This window comes from Primulina eburnea, chromosome 1, assembly GCF_022965805.1.
Source record: "Primulina eburnea isolate SZY01 chromosome 1, ASM2296580v1, whole genome shotgun sequence".
NCBI lineage: Eukaryota > Viridiplantae > Streptophyta > Magnoliopsida > Lamiales > Gesneriaceae > Primulina > Primulina eburnea.
The window spans coordinates 6,713,164-6,726,102 of record NC_133101.1 but is presented as its reverse complement, the minus strand read 5'-3'; the positions used below and the strand labels follow the sequence as shown (position 1 = coordinate 6,726,102).

The window sequence follows — 12,939 nt, the reverse complement described above, 5'->3', positions numbered from 1 at the left end:
AATTATACTTGTCGAAATATAAAAAAATCTAAAAAAAAAATAGCCCCCTTATTATTTAATTTAAAATCCCCAAAAACTGACGTTATTTGCAAAGAGTTGTCATCTCCATTTGTGCAGTTTACATACGCGGAGAAGATAAACAGAGCTGAATCTGCCAAATTCAAGGGTTTTTTTTTCCATCGACCATGGCCATCCCAGCTGCGTCAGGATCCGGACTCTTCAAGTTCCTCAGCCCCGGAATACGACCCCAATATGTTGACGTCCAGGCAGCAGCCTTCTGGGGCGTCGCCGCCGGCACGACCGCCCTCTATTTGGTCCAGGTTTTCAATATTCTCTTGAATTCTCCATTTCATTATCGATCTGAAATTCCCACTTTATTTTTTTTGTAAAAAGATTAGATGATTCGCCAATTTTGTGGATGGAAGTATTGTCATCTTCTGTTTTGACGAGAAATTGTTTATTGATTGTTGTTATCAATTTCCTGATTTTCGTGGTTTATTTATGTTTTCATGTGGGATTTGATAGTTGGAAACTTGGAATTGGCTTTAGCACGAGAAGATCAAATCTTGATATGAAAATTATCCTGCAATGTATATAGACCCGTGCCCTGAATTTATGCCTTGGGAGAGCAGCAACTAAATCAATCCCATTTGAAATACATTCTTCGAAACTAAACTCGATATATCCTCGGGAAAAAAGGATTTGATAGTAACACCAGGGACCGATTGTGAGTATGCTTAATTGTATTAATGAAGCTTGTTTAGTGTAAACAGCTAGTAGCTGACTGTTTGAATGAAACTATATTCATTTTCATTTAATTACTCCCTATTTTATGTCATAGGCTACAATGGAGCAAATATTGTAATTTTTGAAATATATCAAGCTCTATATTCTACTTGAATGAGGATGATTGACAGTACTCGAAGCTTCATCGCTGGCTTTTCAATGGTGGCATATCCATATCAGTGAATTATTTCACTAACAATCTATGATTAGTAAGAGGAGAGGTACATAATAATCATGAGAAAGTCAGACTAGGCATATCAATATAGTAAATAACACAATGGAGAAGAGGGATTAATGTATCTGAAATCAATTTTTTTTTTTTTTTTTGAAAAGAAACAATATTAATATTATAAATCGATTGTTTACATCGGCGGATAAGAAATCCGCCAAATATTACAAACACCATATGACAGAGTCAAAAGATTATATCACTACCAAACATAATTCCAGTCCCTAACTAAGTCTGAGATACTGCAATGGTTAAATTCTGGCAGAATCACCAACCAACTTGCAACTCGGAATTTTATGTTATCCCAGATTTCTTCTACCGAGTCGGCCTGATCTTGAAAAATTCTTTTGTTGCGCTCCAACCATAAATTCCAGAATATGCACTGCACTATCAAATACCAGAAAGTAGTTTGTCTTCTCCCAACTTGCAGACTTGGCTTTAGCAGAAACATGTCTTTTGCTTTCTTTGGAAACGTCCACTGAAATCCCATTGCTTGTATGACCTTGATCCAAATGCTATAAGAGAATGGACAATGTAGTAGCAAATGATCTTGATTTTCTTCATGTGACCTGCAAAGGCAACACCAATTCGGTCGTAGTGCACATGTGGGCCATCTTTTTTGCATGGATTCTCCTGTTTGCAATTTCCCCAAAGCCACTATCCACGAAAACACATAAACCTTTGTAGGTACAGGTACATCCCAGATGTTACGACCGAATGATAAGAAACTTGGACTTGGATTATTGAAAAAAGACTTATAGAATGACCCTACCGAAAACACTCCCGACGAATCCCCCAACCAAACTCTATAATCCCCGACACCCCACTGGACCCTCACCGATTGTAAGATACCTAACAAGGCCATGAAGTCATGTTCTTCCCTCTCTATGAATCCTCGTCTAAAAGCTAAATCCCAGCTAGTTATATCTGTGCCATTTCTCTGTGATTGATCTACGAAAAACTGAATAGGCTTATTAGTAACAGAAGAGATTAGAAATAAAGAAGGAAAACGCTCTTTAAATGGCATCCCCCCAACCCATTCATCCTCCCAGATATATGGAGTTTCCCCTGTTCTACTTTAGGTGGCCTGTGGCCTTAGTGAAATCGTGTATTGATTAGAAATGGATTTTATCCTGCATGTGTTAGGTTGTAGAGAATGGTTATTTTATCTTCTATAATTGAAATTCTTGTGAACGTGTTTCTTATGAGCATCTTGAAATTTCATGGTAAATTACATTTTGCTATTATGTATGCTATGGAGTTCTGTTATCACGTTTTTACTTTATTTCACTTACATACGTTTCCTTTCCTGTCTGTCACCCAAAAAGGGGATTGAGATAACCATTATGCTTGTTCGAGCACCTTAGATACAATGATCTTGAACAGTTCCGTGCACTCTGTATATTGAACATTCTTGAAGTGGTAATTAAGTGTGTTATATTTTCGTGTTCTTGAATAATCGTGATTTAGATTTTTCCTTCATTTTTCAAATTGGACAGCCTTTCGATTGGTTGAGGAAGACATTTTTCGAGAAGTCTAACTCTAACCCCGAAGAGAAGTGAAGAGATATGTGAATTATCTAGCTTTTATCTCTAGTTTCTTGATTATGTCGTTGACTCCAGACTTTGGGGATTATGCATTGGGTGGAATAATAATGTTTTGTTTCTTTGCTTCTAAGCGCATATGAAGCTGTTTTTCTTGTTCTGTTTTTCTGGTATTAATGCAGAAACAAGCTGGGAGAGATCTGTTGCTCTCTTCTATTTGTTGGTTCGCATTTACTGATCTTCCATTACTTGTGTTATATATTTTTTTTATAAAACAGGCGATAGAATTTCTATCTCAACTGTTACACTAAACTCAAGATCCAACTCAAGCCCCTCACCACAAAGGGATCCTTGGCCATTACTTATATTATTATAAAAAAAATTGGTTAAACTAAATTAACTTCTTTAAAAAACATTTTAATAAAGGACTATATTTATATTTTTTTCTTTCATAGAATTTCGAATTTTTAAGATCTTTTAACTAGATTTCGTGGAAATACTATTTAATTGCATTTTATTATTGTTGGGAATTTTAGATAATAAGATATAGATTCTAAATATTTCTTGGATGTCTTTAGTGACAAGTTGGGATTGCCAAATTAATTAGAAAATTGTTATATTATGGGTTATTATGTTGTATTTGAATTGATGAATTTTAAATGTATTTTTGTTATTTTAAAGAAGTATGATCATAAACTCTAAAATCATTTGTATATTTATATAGTGTTTCATGTTAATTATGATTAATTTTCAATTCACTCAATAATTATTTCAATTTAAATCTAGCGTAAATAAGTAAAATATGGATTTGAAATTATATTTATTATTTATTTGTTAACAATAAAATTATAATCGAAATCTAAACTTTTGATGAATTTGAATTAAAATAATTTAGGCCTTGATCTATGGAACTAATACTTTATGATTTTAGTTCATCTCACGTGTTTTGATACCAAAACTCCTCTATATTTTATGCATATTTTTTTATGCGAGCTCCGAATAAAAATTATAGAGTGAGTTTTTTGTGAGATGGTCTCACGAATCTTTATCTATGAGACGGGTCAATCCTATCGATATTATAATAAAAAGTAATATTTTTAACATAAAAAATAATATTTTTTCATAGATGACCGATATTCACTGTCGATATTCACAATAAAAAGTAATATTTTTTCATTGATGATCGATATTACAATAAAAGTAATACTTTTAGCATAAAAAGTAATACTTTTTCTTAGATAACCTAAATAAAAGATTTATCTTACAAAATACGATCTGTAAGATCGTCTCACACAAATTTTTATCAAAATTATTAAATTTTCGACGCAAGACAACATCGATCGAATACTTGAAATGTAGTGACGTACGACGGCTTTGACATTATGATGCCCTTGAATTTCAGTCCTTTTAAAGCCCAAGATCCGAATTAAATTACCAAGCCAATTTCCTTCATCCGTCCCAACATTATATATATTTTTGATCTCTTCAAATTGTTGTGCCATAGTCATCGTGACTGACTCGAATTTTCTGGGAATCGGTAAGTTTCGTTTTCTTGTTTAGTTGAACATTTATCGTCAGTTTTAAAATAAAAATAAAAATTATCATCTTGTGTATGCCGTGAGAACTAGGCTAAGACTTGAAATTTGGGGTCTATGTTTCCTATTCTGTTTTCAAAATTGTCCCTTTTGAGGTTTAATTCGATTTTACTTGGATGCTCGGTGATGTATGGCTTCCGTTTGAAGGATTCGAGTTGAATATTTTTGTAATCACCGTGACAACTTTTATATTGCAGCCTAGGTGTTCGAGAAATTGCCTAATCCTTTTAGGTGTTCTCTCCCTTGGACTTGTTGTGTAACATTTTGTAATTCCCTTTGTTTTTACTGGTTTCACTTTTAAATTCGTTCTCTTGATTATCATTTTATAGCTGTATAATTAGGATACTCGAGGCAGGACAAAAACAACGTTATGTTAGCCTGAAACCTCGTTACAATTGTATCTGAATTATTTGAAGTTTTCTTTTTCAAAAAGTATTGGTAACCTAGGCTTCCGTGTGATGGCATTACTTGATTAGCAACTGCTAGATGGGGTCTTTATACCGTGCTTGGTACTTTTGTTTCTGGTATTTGGTGCTTGTTTTTTACCTTGTTTTTGTTTTGGGCAGTTGCTATTTGCAGAAGAAGGGAGAGTCGAATTAAAGTTACGAAAAGAAATGAGAGGAGGAAGGAAGAATCTTAAGAGAGCAGTCACGGAAGAGATGGTGACTCTGCAGCAAGGTCAAAGTATAATGCAAGTTGTGGACCTCAGGGGATCCAATCTTATCGAGGTAGTTGCTTTCTTGTCTACCCATTTTTTTTAAGTTGCAGGTTTTGTTATTGCTGAAGTAACTATATTTGAATTTGGAAGGTGATGGACGCAAAAGGGTATAAATTACTGGCAATCTTCCCAGCAAAGTTCCAGAAAAGCATGTGGTTTAAACGAGGTATGATGCGCGAAAATAAGATAAAATTCTGAAATTTTCAGCAGAGCTTATTAACTCAAGGGCCTTGAAATTAGGTTCCTCGTTGGTTTCGGCTATGTTTCTGTTTTGGTTATGTTTCTCAAACTGTGATCCGTTCTTTAAAAAAGTTCATTATCTTATCGTCAAACATGAATGACCTACATGATAGAGGATTGCTTCTTGGTTTTCTTATGTCTAGGGAGTTTTATTGTGATTGATGAAAGTGGGAGAGAAGAGGCTGCTGAATCTGGTAGAAAAGTGGGAGGCATCGTTACCCAAGTTCTTTATCACGACCAAGTTCGTCTGCTTCAAAAATCACCAGAATGGTGTGTTCTCACTTTTGCTTGATCTTTTTTTCTCTGTAGATCCCATGGTTTCTGGAGTTACAATGGACCTAAAGAGTCGAGCATAAAGGACTTTCCCACCACCTGTATATTTCATTAACAAAACTCAGACGCGGTACCTTTTCAAGGGAAATAGAATTGTTTAGTTATTTATTATTACTTTTTTATTTCTTTACTTTGTGATACAAAATGTATGGTTCAACAATGATAGACTGTGATTTGAACTTAGAAAATGATTAGTGAGAGAAATAAATTTGTTTCATGGTTCTCTATCTCGTGTGAAGTTGAAAAATCTTACAGGACAAAAAAAGAGTCCATGTTCTTAATCATTTTACCATCATATTGAGGTGATCAAATGCATGAATTCTGAATTCTGATATGTGGGCTTTCATTTGAACCGATCAACCCTCTGTTCTGTCTTTGAAGAAAGATTTTTTTCACTTGTCATTCAGAGCTTCAAATATTTCATTGGCAGCTTTCGACCTTGTTACAATGATTTTCTAGAGAAAAGTGTATACTTTTTGCATAATTGAGGTGTTTGTATCTATTAACTCATTTCAACATCAAGAAGATCTTATTTATTAAGTATTAACTCGATCAGATAGTGTGTGTTTGTTCATATATCCCCTGCTAGCCGAGTTTGTGAGGAGAGAATAAAACTATTTTCTTACTAGTGCTCGGTAGTTCCTCCCAATGCAGGCCACAGATTTTCAGATTCAATCCCCAAGAAGACTCCAAGCTGCAATTGCAGTCAAATACTTCCCAAAACGACGATGAAAGTTCTAGTGGGGATGATGGACTTCCTCCTTTGGAAGCCAACACGAACAGGCTAAATCCTATGGGATCTCGTGTCGACACTGAATCAGATTCGGAATCAGATTCTGCTAAAAATTAGTAGCTAGTTCACAGATTGTAATCGTATTGTTAAAATACCGAGGTAACTTTATTCTGTTGAGACCATCTCTCCAAATCTTAAGTTGAGACAATGTTCCCAAATCTGCCTTAATTTGCTATCTCTATATATGCTTAACCTCGAGTTGGATTGAGCAATATAGAGTGGCTATCGACTTATAAGTATATCCTTTGATGTCGAATTTATATAGTGTTTTTTTTCCTTGATAACCAACTAGGTCTGTGTCCAATATAATTTCAACTTCTTTCCTTAGACGTTCATATCATTCTGTGTCGATTAATTTAGACATGTATAGCAACCGACTTGGTACATTAATATGACGCAGAAATAAATTTAGATGCATAATCTTCATACTTGTAAGCTAATGCAAATATTAACAAAACAATGGGAAAACTAACAGCTATAAAGGAGGAGAAAATTCTCTCATGAATCTAGCTCAAAAACCACTGTATCAATTTCAAAAATCATTTTTTCCAAAAATCGAAAATTATATAACACACATCGCGTGTGTCGGTTTCTTGGCCCATAACTAGTATTCTAAATTTGTTTAGAATTAAAAGTATGAATTTATTCGTTCGGCCAATAATGTGGCACATTTTCTTGCTCATAGAGCTTTCAATAACTTTTCTGATGAAATTTGGCTAGATGGAAATATTCCATCTTGGCTTTCTTGTATTGTAAATCGGGATTTACCTACTTAATATAATGAATGTTTATTTTTCAAAAAAAAAAAAAAAAAAAAAAGTATGAATTTATCACAACAATATCAATAGCATTTATTCTATGATATCAAGTAAGAGCATCTTAGTTGATTTCAAGCTCAATCTTATATTATAAAAATAATAAAACAAAACTATCAAATTATAATTAAAAAAAAAACCGTATGATATTAAAATCAAAATAATTTTAAAACACTTTTAAAAAAATATTTTAAAAATAAATATCTATTATATACATACCGTCGACGTAACATATTATGTTTTTTTAATGAAGTAATTTTATTAAAAGAATAAAAAAGAGTTGCAAATAAAGTATATTGGGCATCTTCAGGAGATACACATAAAATCGAAACACTGCAATCTACCTACGTCAAACTAGAAAACAAATCAGAGGAAGAAGGTGAACGTAAGTGTGAATTTGAATCTTTTTTATTATCCCTTCAAGAGCCGTGACTCTCATTCTATTCACTATAGACTTCCCTCTGTACGTCTCTCGAAAAGCTTTCAGAATCGATGTTGGGGTACCCGTAATCTTCTTCATGCCTAGCCACTTACGCACATCATCCCAAATCAGTTTCGAGATCCTGCACTTGAAGAATAGGTGTGTGTTCGATTCCTCGAATGCCTGGCAAAGCACGCATTGTTTGTCTTCAACAAACCCAAGTCTATCACGTGTTAGCAACTTGCGATGAGCAATCAGCCATAGCACAATGCGGTGTTTCGGAAGAATGCATCCTCGGGACAGTATGTTATTCCAAGGCCACTTATCTTTAGCTTTTACATAATAATCATATGCGCTAGGCATTCCATTTGGTGCTTCGAACCATGATTGAAGCTTCGCTATTACCGAACCACCGAACCCAATCTACCAAGGAGATGATCATGAACATTCAGTATTTGCTTAACAAGCGGTGAGCCATCTTTCTTCACTCCCCAATTCCACACATCACCATAAAATCTGTAAATGTGGTTTACCCACCGAATCCAGAGTGTGTCTTTTTTCAAATGAATCCTCCATAAAGTCTTCGCAATTAGCGCCTTATTCCACGCTTTGAGGTCTTTGAGCCCCAGACCTCCATCAGCTAGAGGTTTGCATACTGTAATCCAAGCAATCGGTGGGTGCTTCGTCGGCCACACAAACTTGCGATAGATTGAATGGATGAAGTCAATCACACAAGAAGGTACCGACATTATAGAAAGCCAGAAGCATTCAATCCCTTGGACAACTGATAAAGAATGTCTGGGCCAAGAATTAACCTTTCTCGCAATAGAATCAACAAGTAAGCTGTAATCCGCTGCTTTCAACCGAGAGACTGCTAAAGGAACTCCTAAGTATCTGAACGGCAGTGTACCACTGACAAAACCTTTAATCCCCAAGATATCTTGCTTCACAGCATCATCCACACTAGCCAAAAATATGTTAGATTTTTGTGCGTTAATTCGAAGCCCTGCCATATCTCCAAAGTCAAGCAAACACTGCATAATCATAGAAACACTACGCACATCTCCACCAGACAAGAGTAGCAAATCATCGGCATAAGCTAAACGAGTGATCTTTAGATTACCACATTTCGGGTGAAAAACGTAACATATTATGTTACTCGCATTAATGTGTGTGCGTTGTCGTAGTATATACATCTATTATATTTTATTAAAGTTGGGAGCATTATAATAACCATCTAGGAAAGACATCAATTTTTTTATTCTAACTTTACTCTAGTGTGATATTAATATTACATTTTTATTTTTATTTTATTTTTAAACTTCAACACACTAATTTTTTTTTCAACAATTCAAATATCAATTTAATTTTTTTATAATTTATCAAATAATATCCACACACGTGCACGCGTGCAAAATAACTAATTTATACATAACAAAGAAGATATATATAGAAGAAGATACTGCTACACAAACTGATTTTTCTCCAATGGCAGCTCTCTGCACTCCAACCTTGACTTTCAGAAGCTCCGCCGCCGGCACTCACTGCCGTCGTTTTATGTGGACACCTCGAACCCTGAGGCTGCAAGCCACAGTCTCTGTTGAGATCCCGCCCTCCTCCACCTCAGCCGGCGGTGGCGCTCCGAAACTCCTGCTTCAAGTCAAAGATCTCTCCGCCGTAATCGCGGAGTCCAAGCAGCCCATTCTTAAAGGCGTTAATCTTACGGTTCACGAAGGCGAGGTACCTAATTTAAGTTTTTCCCTCCTTGTGTGGTATACAAATTGATGTCGATATGGTTTATTCCATTGTGCTGCATATGTATTTTTTCCACCCGATTTGATGCAATTATGATAAACAGTTAAGTGGGGGCTAAGTTGGACGGGTATAGATGTTAAGTGGGCAAGATGATAGTTTGATAATGTAATGTAATTTATCTTTTCACAATTCTGCTGTATAATTTTAAGGATCACAATATTAATGTATGGATATTATGCGGAAAGAAATTGACATTTTTGTTGCATTCAAATTGGCTTTGTGAATTTTATTCGGAAAAGCACTGTATAATTTGTGGGAAGGTTCGATCCTGGGTGTGGGGGCAGTGCCCACACCCAGGATCAAGGGTTGAGATTCATATAATGGGGAATAAAAAATTAAAAAAAATTGGACCAGAAAAAATTCTGACCCTTGGATGTACCTCTGCAGGCACTGCCTGCAGGGGTAGGTGTGAAATAATCCTAATTTGTGTTCCACGGTGATGTATTGCATCTGTCGAAAGATTCGAGTTGAATATTTTTGTAATCACATGACCACTTTTATATTGCAGCGTAGGTGTTTGAGAAATTGCTTAAACTAGATTTTTTTCTTTGCAAATTTTTGGCAAAACCTTTGTTTTTGTCGATATTTTATTTTTTTCGATAAAGCATGTATATTTTTAGTGAGACGGATTAATAATGATGGTTGAGAGGGAACTAAAACTACATATATATATATATATATATATATATATATATATATATATATATATATATATATATTTTATTGAACAAAAGTAAATATCGAGACAAATAAAGGTTTTACTCTAATTCTAGTTGTAAGCACATAGTTTTTCAGTTTCTTTGACTCCTAATTTTTGGTTGTTGGATATGAAAGGTTCATGCTGTGATGGGAAAGAATGGATCTGGGAAGAGTACATTCGCAAAGGTCGGTGCCTTTTTCGTGGTTATTTGTGATTTCAATATTGTAATTTCAGGCGCATATAAAGAATGAGTCGTGAATGTGATATTTCTAGTCGAGCTCAAGTTTTAATTGCTTTATTTTATCGGGCTGAATTGAGCTCATACAAGCTGATTATTTGAATTTAGGGTAAAGAACAAGTTTGAGTTGTTCTCATTAAATATAAATTCTTCAAGCTTGTAATTTAGCTAGTCTGAGTTGTTCCAATTATTTTCCGCATTGATGTTTTAGTGATGCAGGGTATCAGTCAGATAAGTAGGATCTCTGGTTTTTTTAAAATTTTTATAATGTATAATTAATTCTTCCATTTCAAACATATTAACTAAATGAGAATGTGCTTTTACTTGATGGTGAGGATGTTTGTTTGACGTGGGTATAACGAATTCGGTACAACTAGAGCAAATATATACATCTGCAATTCTGCCTTAATTTCTATTGTACAGATTTTGCTCGCTTTTACTAAACTCGTAGTCGATAAATAATTTGATTTCCTTGACCACTTATTTGATTTTTTTTAAATGGAGAAAAGTTTCAGCTGTCATTGTTTGGTCATTGGTCTTTCTTTATTTTAGAAAAAACAGCCATGGAAATTCATATCTTTGCTGTCTATGATTGAATGCTTCTTCATCGTTTTATTTTATAATACACCGGGAGAAAGACTCCTATAGCTTACAATATAGATATTTAATGTATCAGTATAACTTACACAAGTTATCATTCATCCAACCCCTTTTCATCGGTGTGTGTATCACACATGATTTGTGTTATAAACACTTTGCAATGGTTTATTTAATAATCTACCATTTGAAATTGTAAAGCAGTCCATTTCACGTACATGAAGCTACAGTTTGTTTCTTTATTGAATTCTGTTTTATAATTTGTTCTTTTAGGTCCTTGTAGGTCATCCAGATTATGAAATTACAGGAGGCAATGTAACATATAAAGGTCAAGATTTGTTGGAGATGGAACCTGAGGAAAGAGCTGTGGCTGGATTGTTTATGAGTTTCCAGTCTCCTGTTGAGATTCCTGGAGTTAGCAATATCGACTTCTTAAACATGGCATACAATGCTCGAAGGAGAAAACTTGGGCTTCCGGAGCTTGGGCCAATTGAGGTTGTTATTTGATAATTTAGTTTTATTTCTGATTTTCCTCGAACCTTTATGTGCATCGTCAACATTTTAATTTTTCTTTGCAGTTCTATGGTTATGTGGCACCTAAGCTTGAGATTGTGAATATGAAGATAGATTTTTTGAATAGAAATGTCAATGAAGGCTTCAGTGGTGGAGAAAGGAAGCGCAATGAGATTTTACAACTTGCGGTATGGCACCAGGGTGGAACTTTCTCTATCGCACTTGTACTCTATTTAATTGAATGTGGTACCTGTTAAGCTATTAGTGCCTTCAGGTTTGTGTCAATTGCCAAAAGGAAAAGTAAACTGAAAGTTCCTCTTCTTTGCAGGTTCTTGGTGCAGACATGGCCATATTGGATGAAATTGATTCTGGTTTAGACGTTGATGCTCTTCAAGATGTAGCGAAATCAGTCAATGGGCTTCTGACTCCCAGTAATTCAATTTTGATTATCACCCACTATCTACGTCTTTTGGAGTTCATTAAACCGACTTATATTCACATAATGGTGAGCAAATTATATATCAGCAGCGGGTACAATGAGACATTGGTTATGAGGGACTTTTATAATTAATAAAGTGTCGGTCTCTTGAAGTTTTCCATTTATATAGTTTTCCCGTTTTTGTATAATTATTCAAAAGTGTAGTGTGCCATTCTAAGTTTTATCTCGAACTCATTTTTTTAGCCCACACATAGCTGTCGTACACAAACCTAGACGCCTGCCCTAAAATTCTGTGGCACATCAATTGCTAATTGGTTAGCGACAATAAACCTGGGGATGTATTTTGTGCATTTCACTCTTTAAATAAAAAATTGTTTGGTTCATGCATCAAGCTGTTTCCTTTTGCAGGAAAATGGCAGAATAGTGAAGACTGGGGATGTTTCCTTAGCCGAAATTCTGGAGAGAGAAGGATACAAGGCAATTTCTGCTGCCTAGTTTTGGACAGGAGCCTGGGCTCTCTCTCTCTCTGGTAGTGACTCCTACACTACCTAAAATATAACTTGTAAGTAGTTTATATTTCTTTCCGTTCCTCTAGATGGTCATTGCTACATGAAAACTATGAATACGTTTTCTTTCCGTAGGCACCAAAGGTGGAAATAGACGAGAGCTTCCAAATTCATGTTTGACAATGAAGATCATGTGTTACTTGACAATTCCTCAAGTAACAAATTGATCAATTCATCGTCTAGTTGTTTTATCATTCTCATGCTAGCGCTGTATAGTTGCTTCTTGTTCCCTTGGGTCGTGATTGTACGATATATATCGATGTGTGTTTCTAGCAATGTGTTGCTCCCGGCTTTATCTGCACGCGAATGATGATACATGAGCTGTAAAAATCTAGTCTTTAGTATCTTGCTTTGGAAGTGGACGAATCTTGGTTTAATCTTCAGTTGTGTATTGGGGGGTAGCATTGAAGTTTTGTACTCAATTTTCACTGTTCGCTTGTTATTTTATCAGATGGAGTGACATTCTTATTGTTTATTTATATTTGTTTTTATTTTTCTAATAATAACGTACGAGGTTTTGATTTCGTATCTAGCCATTCTTGTCGTTTGTTATATATTATCATCATTGATTATTTTTGCAACTATGTATTGTGGTTA

At 34.9% G+C, this 12,939-nt stretch overlaps 2 protein-coding genes and 1 long non-coding RNA gene across 6 annotated transcripts; all 3 read left to right on the top strand.

Moving 5' to 3' along the window:
* Positions 1–96: 96 nt before the first annotated feature.
* Positions 97–2,789, top strand: LOC140825164 (uncharacterized). The gene is made up of 2 exons (XR_012116584.1): positions 97–320; positions 2,515–2,789. It is a non-coding gene; the product is annotated as an uncharacterized lncRNA (long non-coding RNA).
* Positions 2,790–3,931: 1,142 nt separating this feature from the next.
* LOC140825144 (uncharacterized) lies at positions 3,932–6,396 on the top strand. Of its 4 annotated transcripts, none has more exons than XM_073186748.1 (6): positions 3,946–4,096; positions 4,352–4,385; positions 4,721–4,882; positions 4,963–5,038; positions 5,256–5,382; positions 6,085–6,396. In XM_073186748.1, exons 3-6 carry the CDS (start codon positions 4,769–4,771, stop codon positions 6,293–6,295), a joined length of 528 nt encoding a protein of 175 aa, XP_073042849.1. In that variant the 5' UTR covers positions 3,946–4,096; positions 4,352–4,385; positions 4,721–4,768; the 3' UTR covers positions 6,296–6,396. The 4 variants fall into 4 exon arrangements, with proteins under 4 accessions (XP_073042832.1, XP_073042858.1, XP_073042849.1 ...); XM_073186739.1 differs by having other exon boundaries at positions 4,352–4,420; XM_073186731.1 differs by lacking the exon at positions 4,352–4,385 and having other exon boundaries at positions 3,932–4,096.
* Positions 6,397–8,912: 2,516 nt separating this feature from the next.
* Positions 8,913–12,939, top strand: LOC140825139 (ABC transporter I family member 6, chloroplastic-like). The gene is made up of 7 exons (XM_073186717.1): positions 8,913–9,214; positions 10,124–10,174; positions 11,098–11,319; positions 11,403–11,525; positions 11,666–11,842; positions 12,185–12,338; positions 12,418–12,939. The coding sequence occupies exons 1-6, from the start codon at positions 8,963–8,965 to the stop codon at positions 12,269–12,271; spliced, it is 912 nt and encodes a 303-aa protein (XP_073042818.1). The 5' UTR covers positions 8,913–8,962; the 3' UTR covers positions 12,272–12,338; positions 12,418–12,939.